We start from the raw sequence: 16,968 nt of genomic DNA, 5'->3' as shown, positions 1-16,968 counted from the left end.
TCATGGTCACAACAAGCTTTTCCAATGTATTTATCTAAATGCACTATTATTTTTAGTGGTCATTGTGTATCGTGGTCAAAGTTAATCGAGAACACGCCACTGACTTCACAGAACTAGTCGTATCTGACAGCGAAAGAAAAGTGCGGGTTCGCGAGAGCACACCGCAGAAACGTGATGTTCTAATAATACGTGTGCGGGCGGATGTGGCCAATCAGCTGCGTAGGAGCCAGTTTGCGTCAATGAGTGGGTGGAGTCGACTAACGGCTGACGGTTCACGGGTGAACTAAAGGACAACAATCCTTTAAATATTCGTGTCTAGTCGACGCTCATATTGTTATATGGAGAGAACGTACGCTTATATATGGATATAATCTTTAAAAAAAAGCATTTATTTAATGTTTTAGGAAAAATACGTTAAACGGCTGTTTTTTTCTGTCTTCTCGTGTCCATGTTGACGTTCGCGTGCTTGCTTTGTTAAGGTTCTCCTATGAGTGTTTTTTATATTATATTATATTATTCCGTCATTTTACAGTAGTGTTGACTGTTTTGTCACGCCGTATATTATGAACACACTCTAAACTTGCTGAGGCACGCGCATCGTGTCAATCACAGCGTGTGTAAAGCAACTAACGACACGTTATATGATTTTTCGCTGCGTGATTCATTATCCAGCTTCAACATGGGAAAAGTTTTTCTTGAACAAGGCTGAAGAAGACGTCACCGGATTTACTTTTTTATTTATTTTATTTTTTTAACCTGGATTGGGAAGTCTGGTTGCCTAGTTTGGGAGTAGCTGAAGCATTCGTAAACTCACAAGGGACTGCAGTTCATTTGGAGTAATGGTTGTCAATACGATCCACTGGTTCAGAAAGGGCTTAAGGCTCCATGATAACCCATCACTGCTAGACTCTGTAATAGGAGCTGATACCCTGAGATGTGTTTACATACTGGACCCCTGGTTTGCAGGATCGTCCAACGTGGGAATCAGCAGATGGAGGTGAGTTTCCTTTGGATCAGACAGAGGGGATCAGACATTAGCACGTATGATAAGCCAAGTAGTCTATACTTATGTTTATACTACGTAGTACGTACATGTTATAACTAGTAAGTTAGGGTTAGGTTTGGGTTAGGGTAGGTTTCCCTTGTAACTATTCATTAGGGACTAGTAATTTAACTGACAAGCATCTGTTAAATTAGTCTCTAGTCCTTTGCTAGTACTAGGCGCCATCCCTGAAGAGACAAATAACTAGTCCAATGGAAAATTAGCTATTAAATTATATTGCTTATTTGAATACACTTTTACAAGGCATGGATACTAGTATACAGTACATGTAATACATATTATTACCTAATGAGTAATTTATAGTAATAGTGGAATAGGTACCAACAACAAGGGGAATACATACTTGTCTGTAGTGAACAGTTATTATCTGAACCATGCACTATTAAACTAGAATAGTTACTTGTTGTGACTAAAAATAAGTATTAATACAGTTTCTGGTTAAATTGTAATGGGTACCAGCAACAACTGGAATACATAGCCTAGTAGCCTACTAAGTACTTAAGTGAAGTGAAATACCACAGATCCACATATAATTCAGTGGCATAAATGTTAATGTGTAATTATACAGTTATATAATTATATTATATATAATACTATACTCAATCACTCTCCCTTAGTCCTTATTATATATACTGTATATACACTAATCAATGCTAACATTAATTGTCTATTTACATAGTGACTAGTACTATTCCATCTATAATTTATAGTGAAATTGAATAAGATACTAGTCACTATTGGATCACTATTAACAATATAGATACTAGTTCATTTTGTGGGAAAGATGTTTTTTTTTTCAATGTTTTTAATGTTGAAAAAAATCTTTGGATGAGATAATTTAAGACTTGAATTGGGTGCAGGTCTGCATCTGAATGGTGAAAATTATCTCTCATGACCTTATTTTATTTTATTCTCTCTCTTTTTAATATACTCTCTTAGCTGTAAGACCAGCTTACTTTTAAATAAAAAATTAACTTGTCAGCCATGAATAGCCCTCTTTTATGTAGTTATTTAATAAATAAAATAAAAATCGTATTAAGTTTATGTTGGTTTAGGTAATTTTTGGGATTGTTTGCCATTTTGTAAGGATTAATAGAGTAAATTCAGACTATTGCAGTATGAAACTGCCATATGGCCTTTTGTTAGTGCTGGACAGATGTATCTAGCGTTCTTTGTGGTGGGACATCCTGGAGCAGTCACCCTCATAGCAGAGTTCTGATGTAACGTACAACTCAGCCAACTCTCCTCTCCACCGGTGCAGGACGTGAGGAAGTAGGTCAGTGTGTCAGTATATGCTATTACCTCATTTCCCTGTCAGCACTGACCTACTTGTCTTTCTCCTTCTAACAGCCTCTCGCCCACATTATGCCACCACTTTTCTTTAAAGTTGCTAAACTATAATCAAAATTATAACCCTGCAAAGGCTGGTCACGTGTATAGGTTTGTTGTCACACTCATTTGTACTGTACCATCTTCACAATGCAAATGCAGATCAGAAGTGATTTATGCAGAAGCATCATTTCATTTTAAATGGTAAATATGTATTAAATCTGAAACTATAAAGTCTTAATTATGAAATGCATGCCCTGTCATGACAACAACAGATTTTCAGAAAGGATTTAAATATGGTGAAATGTTTGTTGATAAAGTATTGATACTTTTTTTTTTTTTTTTTTTTTACATATTTAGTAAGCACTTAAAGGACAAGACATGATTTTATTTAATTCTACAGAATTGAACAGTACCGATCAAAAGTTTAGGGTCGGTAAGATTTTTTTCTCTTATGGTCACCTAAGCTGCATTTATTTGATCCAAAATGAAGTAAAAACTAATATTGTGAAATATTATAATGATTTAAAATAACTTCTATTTTAATATCTTTAATAATGTCATTTATTCCTGTGATGCAAAGCTGAATTTTCAGCATCATTACTCCAGTCTTCAGTGTCACATGATCCTTCAGAAATCAATTTGCTGATGTGGTGCCCAAGAAACATTTCTTATAATCAATTTTGAAAACATGATTTTTGTGGAAACTGTGATTTATTTTTTATTTTTTTCATGATTCTTTGATGAATAGAAAGTTCAAAAGAACAGTATTTATTTGAAATAGAAATCTGTTGTAACATTTTAAATGTTTTTACTGTCTTTTTTGACCAATGTAATGCATCCTTGCTGTTGCTGAATTATTTTTTATTTTTTTTATTTTATTTTTTAAAATCTTACTGACCCCAAACATTAATGTATGCCTAGTAAAATTTGTGCTGGAAAACACTAAACATTTTCTGGTGCAGCATACTTTCTGGTTAATGCTGGCTTATGTAGAACAAGCCAATATGTGTTTGCATATGCAGATAAATTGAAATGGCCTTGACCTGGAGGCCGGGACGTGCTGTAGGGGATCAGACGTCTCTAGGAAGGGTTGCAGACAGGCTCAACTGGATGCTACTAATATACAGTCCCACAAGAGGGAACTCTAGTCTGCTGAACACACACAACTCTAGCTCAGCCTCAGACAGGATTATACCCTTATTATATTATATATTTAGTGCAGCCAAAAAGAAAATCATGCATACTATTTTAAAATGTGTCCAGTGTTCATTTCATTATTGATTCAATCCAGGTATAAGTGGTTTTAACTGGGTCATTCAACAAAACGGTGACTGTTAAAGTAAGCTGAAACAACTAAAAACCCCACAGCCTTGGAAAAATGGATAAATGAGGTAGACTCATTTAAGAGGCTCAAAGGTATTGTAAATGATTTAAGTCTTAAAACTCCATGGGCATTTTTAAAAAGAATGAGTAAAAATATTCAGCAAATCGCATTTGACTGGAAGAGTCATGCAAATTTATTGGTTAAAATGAGCGGGATCCCTGAAGAACATTCAGCTTTTAAAACTGGAATCCTGAAATGTAACACTTTCCTAACAGAATCTAGCAGCACCCATAGATTAAGTTTCGTAAAGTTGTGGACAATGAGGGGCCTTGGAATTAAAAAGGTTGAGAAACACTAGTGTAACAAACTACTAAATAAGCAAAATGTATTTCTGCTAAGTTTTCACTTTCTATTTTAAGAAATATTAGGCATTCTGAACGCAGCCCATGTAATACAGAATGGAGCTAGTGTGCTTTTCATAGTTCGTTAGTGCCCTCTGCTGGACTCTTGCTTTGACTGCAAGAATGTCAGAAAAATCCCTCTTTTGTTGCTGCAAGAAATTAAAATGAATAACTATGTCTATCTAAAGTACTGTTTTATTTGCTCATCACTGACTGTTGAGATTAAATGTTGATTAATTATTCTTTGTGTTACAGGTTTTTGCTGCAGTGTCTTGAGGACTTGGACGCCAGCCTTCGCAAACTTAACTCTCGCCTCTTTGTCATCAGGGGACAACCCACGGATGTCTTTCCAAGACTATTTAAGGTCAACGAACAGACCACTTTAGACTAGTCAACCGTTTTCTGTTAAGCCAGCACATGACTTGCTATGTGTGTTTATGCTGTGCCACTTATTTGATTCGCCTCTCTTTTTTTTCTGCTTAGGAGTGGAAAATCAGCCGGATGTCATATGAGTACGACTCCGAGCCCTTCGGGAAGGATCGTGATGCAGCCATTAAGAAGCTGGCCAGTGAGGCAGGGGTGGAAGTCTTCGTCAGGATCTCCCACACACTCTATGATCTGGACAAGTGAGTGTAGTCATTGCCATATGCCCATATGACTCCCACGTAGTTGCCTGCAGTCCTGTGGGAAGCTGTTACCCATCATGTCTGGTATTTAACTCTTTATTGAGAATGTCATGAAGACAGATATTGAGAAATCACACTGATGCAGAGTTATATTAATCTGTCATTTGAATGTCAAAAAGTGCTAAATATTCTAATACTAAAATAAAAAATACAGAACACAAACAAACCACAGTCTAAATATACGTCATCTTTCAGCCACAAAAAAATTGTGACTTGTCACTTCAACCTTTCCGAACTTTATGAAAGATTATTTTATCAAAGCCTCAAATGGCGTGTGTGAGGAATTGGAAGCTTGCAGAATAAGGGTGTTTCTAAAACACACTCGCCGTCATCGCTCATTTGGTTAAAAACTGAGCTCAGAATCGTTGGAGAGAGAATTGCGATGCATTGATTTTTTTTTTTTCCCTCCCACCCCTAATATTAAATAATCTATTACATTTCACTTTTGTTGTATTTTTTTTATATATTTTCAATTTCTGAATTTATGTTTACATTAATACTTGATATTGCGGTTTGATACCTGAAAAAATTGTGGTGAATAAATTACACGCTTCACTGTTAATTTGTTTGTTATATTGCCTGTATCTTTTTTATTAAACTCAATGTTTTAATGTAATTTTATATTTATATTAATATATATAATGTTGCCTGCGTAATAGCTTTTGCTGTATTGAGAAATCATGCAAGTTCTTTTTATTGGCTTTGAATTTTGATATCTTGACAACACTAAAATCTGATAATATTGCTTACAGATCCTAATCACTGACTCATGCGTTCTCTTTCTGTCTCTAGGATTATAGAGTTAAACGGAGGACAGTCTCCTCTCACCTATAAACGATTTCAGACGCTCATCAGCAGAATGGATCCTGTGGAAATTTCAGCGGAGACTATCACGGCTGAAGTCATGGGCAAATGCGTAACACCCATCAGCGAAGACCATGATGACAAGTTTGGCGTACCCTCACTGGAGGAGCTCGGTGAGACACCCGCATTCCTAAAATTTTCACTGTGTGCATGTGTCTGTTGTAGATGAGATTTTGAATCAGTATATGTGGCTTCAGGTTTTGAAACAGAGGGGCTGTCAACAGCCGTGTGGCCTGGTGGAGAGACTGAAGCTCTGACTCGATTAGAGAGACACCTGGAGAGGAAGGTAAGCATCTACTCTGTTACATTGTCTTACAGTTATAAATAAAGATAAAATATCCATATTTATAACTTTAATAAACTATAATCACTGGCTTCCGGCAACGGCCGTACGCGAGTCTAGTTCCTGCAGAAGAGTGAACTCTGACCCGACGCATGACATATTTACGAACACGGAAGCACAGAGTCATTCCCAATCACTTTATTTAGCACTCATGTAAGCTATGTTCGGATTCGTCAGTTGGAATGATTTGAAACAAATGTGTCTATGTAAACGTAACTTGATAATAAGAAGAAATGTTTCTTAAGCTCCAAATCAGCATATTAGACTGATTTTTGAAGGATCATGTGACACTGAAGACTGGAGTAATGATGCTGAAAATTCAGCTTTGCCATCACAGGAATAAAATATATAAAATCGGTTTTACTTAACGTTCACAATATTACGGGATTTACTGTAACATAAGAGATTTCTTTCAAAAACATAAAATCTTACTGACACCAACGTTTTGAACTGTAGTATGTGAACTACTTCCTAAGGTTTTTTCTTTTCTTTTTTTGCAGGCTTGGGTGGCTAATTTCGAGCGTCCCAGAATGAATTCTAATTCCTTGCTAGCCAGCCCCACAGGCCTGAGCCCTTACCTCCGGTTTGGCTGCCTGTCCTGCAGACTTTTCTATTTCAAACTCACGGACCTCTACAGAAAGGTAACTATTCATCATTGTCATAATTGATTGTAAGATCGTAAGTGGCTGACAAGTTATTCTCATACTTTTTTTCCCCTGGCTTTTCGATCGCAGGTCAAGAAGAACAGCGTCCCACCACTGTCCCTTTACGGTCAGCTGCTCTGGCGCGAGTTCTTCTACACGGCTGCCACTAACAACCCACACTTCGACAAAATGGAGTTTAATCCCATCTGCGTGCAGATCCCGTGGGACAGGAATCCCGAAGCCTTGGCGAAGTGGGCTGAGGGCCGGACTGGTTTCCCATGGATTGATGCCATAATGACCCAGTTGAGGCAGGAGGGTTGGATCCACCATCTGGCCAGGCACGCTGTTGCTTGCTTCCTCACACGTGGAGACCTGTGGATCAGCTGGGAAGAGGGCATGAAGGTACTGCCAACAGTAGCTCTATTTCCATCTAAAGTTGCAAATTAAAATTATGCGCAAAACTGGAATATTGTATAAAAAAAAATTGCATTGTATTTGAAATCGTGCATAAAATAGATGGATGGAAACATAGTGCTCTGGATTTCATTAAAAGATCTGCTGTTGCTTTCTGCATTAGAATCTATATTGATATTATGTTTGTTTTGAAAGGTGTTTGAAGAGTTGTTGCTGGATGCTGACTGGAGCGTCAACGCAGGAAGCTGGATGTGGCTTTCATGCAGCTCATTCTTCCAGCAGTTCTTTCACTGTTACTGTCCGGTGAGCTTCGGTCGACGTACCGACCCTAATGGAGACTATATAAGGTGCCGCTCAGTCTTAACCCTTATTTACATACTAATATTAAGTTCACTGTAAATCACAAGTTTGGTTATTACTGTAAATTACTATTATTATTATTATTACAGGCGGTATTTGCCCATATTGAGGGGCTTCCCTGCCAAATTCATCTATGAACCTTGGAATGCCCCGGAAAGTGTTCAGAAGATCGCTAAGTGCATAATTGGAGTGCACTACCCCAAACCCATGGTTAATCACGCTGAGGCCAGCAGGATAAACATCGAGCGAATGAAGCAGATTTACCAGCAGCTGTCGTGCTACCGGGGCCTTGGTATGAAAACTCTTAAAAATCTAGTTTAACTATTGAACTTTTAGTTTTACTTGAGTCCATTTGTTGAGTGATATGTCAAATTAAATGCCACTGTTTAGCTGTGATAGGATCTTGGGTTTTAATGGATCTTCTCGTAATGCTTGTCAGGCCTCCTTGCAACTGTTCCATCCAGCACAGCCAACAATGGAGATGGTAATGGAGCAGGTCCTTCCTCAGCAGACCACTCACAGGAGAGCACTCACATTACAGGTATGACATTGTCATGCATCTTAAATTTCTATAAATAATTTATTTGGACTTTTGTAGTTGGACTCAAGTGAACTCATACCCGGTTTTAGTTGTGATGGTGTCTCAGTCCACAATACATTCACACAGGTGTTTTAGGAAACCAATCAAATTGAATACTAATAATAATATTAAATAATAAAAAAAGTTATTAATATACTTAAGGGGTTCACAAACCCCCATTTTTGTAAAACCCTTTTGTAAAATTGTGCACTTTTATCCATTATGTGTATTATTGGCAGTTTGGATAATTTCAGTCGTTTGTGTTGAAATATTTTCCCTTTATTTACCAGTGCACCCATCAAGAGCAAGTTCTCAACCAGAGTTCCCACCTTTTACAGTGTCATGTGATCAACAGCCTGTCAACAGTGTGCAGCCACAGCTAGGTGTGTATTGACACAGATGCTTGGATTTTGAAATAAAATAAATGCTGCTTATTGTGAAGTGTGAACCAGTTCATAGGCTGCTTGAATACCATGTCTTTCTTTCCAAACCAGGTCACTCAGTTGGTGATATCGTTGGACAAGTTCACGAACAGTTACAAAGAGGTGAGTTCTGTCCAAACCATCTCAGAGGACTCGTAACAGACTTTCATATCAAGCTGTTTTGAACCACAATGCAGTTTTGTCTTACTGTGGCATCAAATTTAATTGAACGACTCCATACTGTTTTTTTTTTTTTTTTTTCTGTTCTCAATGACAGACTTGTTTAAACACACAACTTCCATTGAAAAGAAGGGCTTACCATGTTTGTAAAGGATTTTGTTGATGAAAGCACAGACTTTTCAAAATCAGTGCTATTCATCTGTGGACAGTTACACTACTGTTCAAAATTTTGGGGGCAGTAAGATTTTTTTTTTTTTATGTTTTTGAAAGAAAACTCGTGCTTACCAATGCAAAAAAATACATTAAAACAGTAATACAGGTGGAACTCGAAAAATTAGAATATCGTGCAAAAGTTAATTTATTTCAGTAATTCAACTTAAAAGGTGAAACTAATATATTATATAGACTCATTACATGCAAAGTGAGATATTTCAAGCCTTTATTTGTTATAATTTTGATGATTATGCCTTACAGCTTATGAAAATTTTCTAAATTTCTGAGATTTTGAATTTGAGGTTTTCATAAGCTGTAAGCCATAATCATCAAAATTATAACAAATAAAGGCTTGAAATAGCTCACTTTGCATGTAATGAGTCTATATAATATATTAGTTTCACCTTTTAAGTTGAATTACTGAAATTAACTTTTGCAATATTCGCGATATTCCAATTTTTCGAGTTTCCCCTATATTGTGAAATATTATATTTTTATAATTTAAAATATCGTTTTTTTCTATTTTTTAAAATGTAACGTATTCCTGTGATGTTAAAGCTGATTTTTTTAGCATCATTGCTCCAGTCTTCAGTGTCACATGATACTTCTGAAATCATTCTAATATGCCAATTTGCTGCTCAAGAAACATTTCTACATTTCTTCTCATTGATTGCTAAATATTTTCTATGCTTTTTTTCAGGATCATTTGATAAATAGAAAGTTCAAAAGAACAGTATTTATTTAAAATCAAAATCTTTGTGTCCAAATAAAGTCTTTACTGTCACTTGTGCTCAAATTAATACATCCTTCCTGAATAAAAGTATTACTTGCTTCTTAAAAAACCCCAGTCTTTTGAATGCAACTCCAACAAAAATGGCATGAAAAATATATAACCTCATATGCTGTTTTGTGTGTGTGTTCAGGAAGTGGGACGAGTACTTTGAAGCGACATAGTGAAGAACAAGCATCAGAACACGCTTTGAAGTTTCAGAGGCAATATAGTTACTAGCCACCACTGAAGCAAGGATATACACACACCTCTCTTCAGTCTAGTGATGGGACCTGTGGCATGATGGACAGCGTGTCCGCATGCCCGTTATCAACCAATCCATGCTTAGCTTTGCCCTTTATGCTTTGGCATGGTGTCATTCTGCTTGTAAAGCTTGAGTTTGCGTTGAGGTCAAGCGTGGAGGTACGTTTTTTTCCAGCTGTATGTTGATGAATTGTAGAGGAAAATATTTTGTAGTATTTATGCAAATAGTATTTATCCTACTGTCATTCATCAGTTTCTCTTTCCAAGTGTGTATATGTTGCATACCATTTGATGTCCCTTTGTGCAATGTTATCTGATTGTTTTGGCAATATCTGTTTTAAACAATTCTATATAATATTAAGAGGGATTTATTTGGAAATGTATACAATCCCCCAATTGAGAATGTTTCAACTAGTTGCTCTTTGGCAAGTCAAAGAATTTGATTGATCTAAATGTTCAATTCTAATTTATAAATAGACACATTAACATGTCTGTTAAGTCCAGAGCAAAAAACTGTATATTTTGTCAGATTTTTGCATTTTGTAATGGAGTAATTATATCAATGAGGCCTTTTTCTCTTAAGCACAAGTGGATTTGTTTCAAGACGATTACTGGAAAACCAGGCCTATTATGTATATAAACGTATACTGTAAGTAATTCAGTCTGCAAAACATTGTACATAACTTTTTCTTGCTTATTTACAGACTCGCTGTTATATTTTTTTTATGAGTTTTTTGGGGATTGTTGTAATGTCTTTATAAATCACCATTAAAATATGATAGACTTGTTAGTAAATTGCAATTATTATGAGATGTTTGGGAATTAATAGATCATTTTAAGTATGTTCATCAGTATTCACATGTAAAATATTAATATTGAAAATTAGAATTTTCTTAACATTCATTATCAGTGTTGGCTAGTAATGGACCACATGTAATCTATTTTACGTGATCAGATTACTTCCCTAGATTACGCCCATTACTACATTTTTAAATATAGATATACAGGGAAAACACATTGCTTTCCAAAAATGTATGTTTTACAATATACTGTTCAATAGTTTGGGGTTGACAATATGTTTTTAAAAGAAATCTCTAGTGCTCACCAAGGCTGTATATTTGAGGAAAAAAAAAAAAAAAACATATTTAGAAATATTACTGGGATTTTAAATAATTTATCTGTATTTTAATATCATTTATTCCTGTGATGGCAAAGCTGAATTTTCAGCATCATTACTCCAGTGTCACGTGATCCGTCAGAAATCATTCTAATATGATGATTTGGTGCTCAACAAACATTTATTATCAGTGTTGAAAACAGTTGTGCTGCTTAATATCTGCATTTTATATGGAAACTGTTACATTTTCAGAAAAAAAAAAAAAAAGCTGTTTGAAATATTTTTTGTGACAATGTAAAGGTCTGTCACTTTCTACTTTTGTTTAAAGAAAGGAGTGTTGGTAGGTACAAATGTACATTAGATTTTCATCAAAACATGCTATAAGACAATTTAGGGCTCTTTGTGTTGTTAAAGGTGAAGTTGATATAATATGTTCCTTTTTAGGGCTGTAGGCAGCACGAAAAAAGAAAGAATTTGAATATTAGCAAATAATCAAGTAGCCTATTAAAATATATATATATATATATATATCTTACTTATCTGGTTCTTTAACCTGTAAACACCATTTAATATCCAGCCACTCCCATTGGATGTCACATGGTGAACCAAACAGATATTTAAAAGCCCCTTAATCTAACTGGGTTTGAGGTCGACAAAGATGCAAACACCTCACCCAAAGCCGGACGACGGTAGTTTGTAACAGAAAGAAACCAGATAAGCTTTGGTGAAAGTCGTAAATGATGAAGATGAACATCGAAGGGGAGGAGATGTGCAAACCAATCCGGCTCATCGCGGCTGCCTGCAGGAACATGGGCATAGGAAAGAACGGACAGCTTCCCTGGAGTCTTCCGTAAGAGATACCCAAATCATCAGTAAATTTTATCCCGTTGGAATACATGTTTTTTGTAAATTATATAAGACATGACTGAATAAACAGATAAATTCATAAACGACGCGACGTCTGACGAATATTTGACCGAACATTCGATGTACACTTCGCGGTCTCTTTACTTTTTTAGCATTAGAGGCACAAAAATATCATGTATGTTATGATGTACGTTAACGTTATAGTATTTGAGTTAGTAACAAGCTTTCTCATTGGTCATTATATGTGCATGTACGTTCAAGTGTTCAGTAAAACAGTCGAAACACATGCAAGTCTAGCGTGGTTTATGACATATGTTGTGAAACAAATTAAATATATTAGCTATATAAATTGTTTTATAACATAAAACAAGCCTAGCATGTTAAGGATTTTAGCATGGATTTTAAAAACATCAAATCATTACCTGTGTCTGTCAGAGAGATCTTGACCTCATTCTTAATCTGGACTGTATAAAAATATTGATTTTGAGGCCCTATTTAGTGTCCTATTCGTGGAATATGCCTTTGAACTTTAGAACTCTAACTGAATGTCATTGTCAGCAGGTTTTTGAATTAGAGGGGTGGAAACTTTGAGCCCCCCCCCAACGCCCGCCCAGTCCAGATAAGAGATACCATCATGCAGACAGATAGCATAGTGGTTGTAACCAATTGGTATTTAAAAAAAAAATCTTTCTGGTATAGAATATTATGTTGGTATAAGCCTGTTCAGCCATAAATATTAAATAAAATCAATTCATGCAGGATAACCTTGGCTCAACTCTGATCTAGGCACACAGCCCTTCTTCTTTGAAAGCTATAAACACACCAAATATATTTGTCATGCAGTTCAAATTGCATTTTGCACATTATGCAGTTAACAAAGTTGTATTAATATATCCAAACGGCACACAATATGTCTAATGTGCTCATGTTCTTCGCAGAAAAGAATTTCAGTTCTTTCTGGATACAATTACAGCTGTGTCCGCACCTGGTAAGGTTAATTTAATGTTTGGTTTGATTTATATTCTAATTGGCACAGTGATCTTAATTCTTATAGTATGAAGAAAAAATAAATGAAAGAATTTTATGTTGGTGCACCTCAGGGAAGAAGAACCTGGTTGTCTGGGGCAGAGTCTCCTGGTTCTCCTGTCCTGAGACAGTCTTCCCTTTGGCCAATTGCATCAATTTAGTATTGAGCCGGAAGCTGAAGTAAGCATATTCTTTTATAAACAATTTTATGCATCTACACTTCTGTTTAAAAGTTTGGGGTCGGTAAGATCACAGGAATAATTACATTTTGAAATATTTTAAAATAATAATAAAAAAACATTTTAAATTGTAATAATATTTCACAATATTACAGTTTTTACTGTATTTTTGATCAATTAAATGCAGCCTTGGTGCGTTTTTTTTTTTTCGTCTTTAAAAAAATCGACTGACCCCCAAACCTTTGAAAAGTACTGTATACCGTACTATGATTTCTGTGTTTATTTACTGTACGTCAAGTTCGTTTGATTATTTTTCATCACTTCAGTGCATATCCTCCACGTGCCCACTATCTGTGTAAGGATTTTGAGTCAGCAATTCGCCTGGTTTCCGAGCCTCCTTTATGTCACATTGTGGAGACCATCTGGGTTTTAGGGGGCCCAGAAGTGTATAAGGTGAGAAGCCTGATTTATGCAATGTTTACATTTGCAAATGTTAATTAATACAGTAATTTAGTTTATATTTGTAACTGTGCTATTTAGGAAAGTCTTGAGCATCCATGGTGTGATCTCATCTATCTCACCAACATCATGGCCGACTTTGACTGTGATGTGTTTTTCCCAAAGTTTGACCGCAACGTTTTCAGAAAACAAAAGGGGTAGGATTATCCTCTGATTTATTATTTGTGTTTCAATGATATACTTACCTCATTTGAGCACCGTTTTTTTTTAGTATCACTGAGATACTACAATAAGTTTTTTATATTTTACTTTATTTGAGTTAAGTTTAATTTTATTTGAATGAAGTTTAATTTTCAGCGATGAAAATGTATTTTTTATGCTTCTCGTTTCAGTTGTAGTTACTATATAACCTTGATTTGTCTTTGTATATTTTCTTTATATTAGCTTTCCCGGAGTACCAGATGAAATTCATGAAGAAAATGGTATTAAATTTCAATTTCAAGTCTTCAAGAAAGAAGCTTAAAACCGAAGCCGAGGACTGGAATCAAGAGTGTCAAACGTGATGCTTGATTTGTTGTTGATGCTAGATGTTTACATATGAAACAGTATTTTACAGCATTTTATTGGTTTTAATACAGTACGAGTGCTTTATAGAATCTAACAATATGGAGTGGTGCAAGTATGACGTCAAAACCCGGAAATCTAAGTCGCCACTGGTTCCTTCGAGATTTTCCTCTGGGGTTTTATAATGGTTTTTTTTTATTTATGTGTAAAATAAAGCCTTTGGTAAACATAACTTGACGATACTTTGACGTTTTGTTCTACAACATAAACTGCACACACCCATTGCGGTTGAACAAAAATGCAGTTACAGGTATGTTCAGTTTTGAAAACGTACGTTTAAAGGGATAGTTCACCCAAAAATGAAAATTGTCATTAATTACTCACCCTCATGTTGTTCCAAGACTTGCGTTCATCTTCAGAACACAAATTAAGATCTTTTTGATGAAATCTGAGATTTCTGTCCCTCTATAGACAGCTACACAACTGAAACTTTGACGGTTCAAAAAGTTCATAAAGAGATCGTAAAACTAATCCCTATGAATTGAGTGGTTTAGTCCAAATTTTCTGAAGAGAAATGATTGCTTTAAATGATGTACAGATTGAATATAGGGTTGTATTCACGTAAACGTTCAACTCACACATCAGTTGTGGTAAACAGAAGCTCAAGCATGTTTGCTTGACATGCGAAAACCGATGAAGTTCATTCTCGTGTTACGCAGCACTTTTGAGCTTCTATAAGAACCAATGAGGTTTGTTCTCGTGTGTCAAGCAGGTTCGGTTGAGCTTCTGCTAATGTTTGTTGATCAATGTTTATAAGTGAATAAATGCGTTGACAGAATTTTCATTTTTTGGTGAACTAACCCTAAGTAACTAGATTAGACAGTTTTGGGTGTGAATGTGTACTGTGTACGTTGTAGAACAAAAAGTCAAAGTATCGTCAAGTTATATTAACCACAGGCTTTATTTTACTCATAAATTGAAAAAAAAACCATTATAAAATCTTGAAGGAACCAGCAGCAAATTAGACTTCTGGGTTCTGATGTCATACCTGCACTATTGCACACAAAAATACATCTCAAAGGCTCTGTTAGCAGCTAACTGGTGGTACTTCACCATCCTAATCATAACCATTTCAGAGCAGCTAGTTCTTCATATAAACCCTATGAACATCATTTTCCTAATATTCGTGTTTTTTTGCTCAGTTATTACATAAGAAATCACTCCGAAACAGCAGATGGACTCAGACAATGCTGCCAGTGATGAGAAGCACCTCCCTTATGACCACTCACCAGATCCACTGTTACTCATCTCACTGTCACCATGGTGACACAAGTGAATCAAAGGATGGGACACAGTAGGAGTCATGTATGGTTTGTGTATACATACCATCTGCTGTTCGAACTCAGTGCCTTACTGCAGGTCTCAGTTATGTGTATTTAACTTAGATTTGTGATATTCTATACACTTGTTTTTTTTGTGAAATTAATCTTTGGTGCTATATTAAAGTTAATTTCTAAACCAAATGAAAATTTTAAGTGTGCAACAACTTAATGACCACAAATAATGGTATATTAATTTTATATAAATTGGAATAAATGTATGTCCAGAGTACATTGACAGAGAACGACTTTCCCCACTAGATGGAGCCGGCAGCTTGGAACAAAAAAGGTTTTTCAGTGGGGTTCAGGTCTGGAGATTTGGCATGACAGGGTCTTGATCTGGTGGTCCTCCATCCACACCTTTATTGGCCTGGCTGTGTGTGGCATTGTCCTGCGGGAACATTGTCATGCGATCAGATGGAAGGTCACAAGCCATCAAACAAAGCCAAGCTGCTTGAATTGTTGCATTAGGAGTGGCATAAAGTCACCCAACAGCAGCATGAAAGGCTGGTAGACTGTTAAAAAAAAAAAGAAAAAAAAAAAAGTAAGTTGCCTGGTTGCCTTAAAATTTTGAGTTCATTGAAATACTATGGAGATTGGTTTAATCAACATAAACTCAAAATATTGTTATCTGAACCATATTAATTATCTAAGTTGATTTGACAAAAGAAAAAAAGTTTTGATAAATCATGAAAATAATATTTTTAAGTGTAGAGAAGCATGCCAAGACGCGTGAAATCTGTGATTGGAAATCAGGGTTATTCCACCAAATATTGATTTCTGAACTCGTCCCAAGTTAAAACGTTAGTATTGTGTTGTTTAACATTAATATACTTGTTTTCTTTGCATTATTTGAGGTCTGAAAACATGGCATCCTTTTTGTTATTTTGATCAGTTGTCATTTTCTGCAAAGAAATGCTAAATTAGCCTGGCACATCAAGATGTTAGGTCTGGCAACTCACCATAGACACGGCTCAATCCGAGGGGCGGGATAAACGGCTGTTTTTCAAATTCCCTCTGCACGCAATAGGACAGCGCTTCAACCAACCAGAGCGTTTTCCCAACAGCGGACCTGACGTTAGTTGATAGATTCAACTTTTGAATCTGGCCGGCAAAACTACGAACACATCTTCCTTTTTTAAAGAATGACTTTAAGTGCCGTTCTTTGCTCTTTTCTCAAAGAAAAACTTAACTCCAAGTCCTCCAGAGTCGCGGCCAAAGCCGATTCGAAAGACTGTTCGCCAGCAGCAGCCGCCATTCTTTGTTTTCAAGAAACGTTAGCAGGCAACCGTCGCAACTCTGTCGTCATTAAGTTAAGCCCGCCCCGCCTATTCTATACACGATGTGATTGGCCTGACCCAATTTAGGTTTTTGCAGCTCGAAAGTCAATGGAGTTGCTAGACTACCCTGGCTGCAAAATAAATTTTGCTGCCGCTAGGGTGCGTCTAGATTTCTAGGCTAGCTCTAAATGACAATATTTGAAATTTCGAAGTAGTTTATAGAATTAATAATAAAACA

General features: G+C 35.9%; 2 protein-coding genes across 3 annotated transcripts; both read left to right on the top strand.

Annotated features, from left to right (window-relative positions):
• The first annotated feature begins 241 nt into the window (after nucleotides 1-241).
• On the top strand, nucleotides 242-11,222 carry cry1b (cryptochrome circadian regulator 1b). Of its 2 annotated transcripts, XM_079874483.1 has the most exons (13): nucleotides 242-997; nucleotides 4,376-4,484; nucleotides 4,604-4,746; nucleotides 5,599-5,783; nucleotides 5,868-5,956; nucleotides 6,514-6,654; nucleotides 6,748-7,059; nucleotides 7,267-7,418; nucleotides 7,521-7,723; nucleotides 7,871-7,972; nucleotides 8,302-8,394; nucleotides 8,506-8,556; nucleotides 9,750-11,222. In XM_079874483.1, exons 1-13 carry the CDS (start codon nucleotides 840-842, stop codon nucleotides 9,833-9,835), a joined length of 1,824 nt encoding a protein of 607 aa, XP_079730609.1. In that variant the 5' UTR covers nucleotides 242-839; the 3' UTR covers nucleotides 9,836-11,222. The 2 variants fall into 2 exon arrangements, with proteins under 2 accessions (XP_079730609.1, XP_079730610.1); XM_079874484.1 differs by lacking the exons at nucleotides 8,302-8,394; nucleotides 8,506-8,556.
• A 393-nt stretch (nucleotides 11,223-11,615) lies between these two features.
• On the top strand, nucleotides 11,616-15,970 carry LOC307160402 (dihydrofolate reductase). Its single transcript, XM_079874503.1, has 7 exons — nucleotides 11,616-11,826; nucleotides 12,782-12,831; nucleotides 12,944-13,049; nucleotides 13,375-13,501; nucleotides 13,589-13,704; nucleotides 13,952-14,066; nucleotides 15,274-15,970. Exons 1-6 carry the CDS (start codon nucleotides 11,714-11,716, stop codon nucleotides 14,028-14,030), a joined length of 591 nt encoding a protein of 196 aa, XP_079730629.1. The 5' UTR covers nucleotides 11,616-11,713; the 3' UTR covers nucleotides 14,031-14,066; nucleotides 15,274-15,970.
• Nucleotides 15,971-16,968: the final 998 nt, after the last annotated feature.

Source organism: Squalius cephalus (genome assembly GCF_949319135.1).
Source record: "Squalius cephalus genome assembly, chromosome: 6".
In the NCBI taxonomy this organism is placed as follows: domain Eukaryota; kingdom Metazoa; phylum Chordata; class Actinopteri; order Cypriniformes; family Leuciscidae; genus Squalius; species Squalius cephalus.
This window is presented reverse-complemented; position numbering and strand designations above follow the sequence as displayed.

Excerpts from the sequence above, each read along its gene's own strand:
- cry1b (XM_079874483.1), top strand. The coding sequence starts at position 840 with ATGGTTGTCAATACGATCCACTGGTTCAGAAAGGGCTTAAGGCTCCAT. Across the intron at positions 5,784-5,867 it reads ACCCTCACTGGAGGAGCTCG|GTTTTGAAACAGAGGGGCTG; the intron begins GTGAGACACCCG and ends ATGTGGCTTCAG. Across the intron at positions 7,973-8,301 it reads GGAGAGCACTCACATTACAG|TGCACCCATCAAGAGCAAGT; the intron begins GTATGACATTGT and ends TTTATTTACCAG.
- LOC307160402 (XM_079874503.1), top strand. The coding sequence starts at position 11,714 with ATGATGAAGATGAACATCGAAGGGGAGGAGATGTGCAAACCAATCCGG. Across the intron at positions 11,827-12,781 it reads CAGCTTCCCTGGAGTCTTCC|AAAAGAATTTCAGTTCTTTC; the intron begins GTAAGAGATACC and ends TGTTCTTCGCAG. Across the intron at positions 13,502-13,588 it reads GGGGCCCAGAAGTGTATAAG|GAAAGTCTTGAGCATCCATG; the intron begins GTGAGAAGCCTG and ends TGTGCTATTTAG.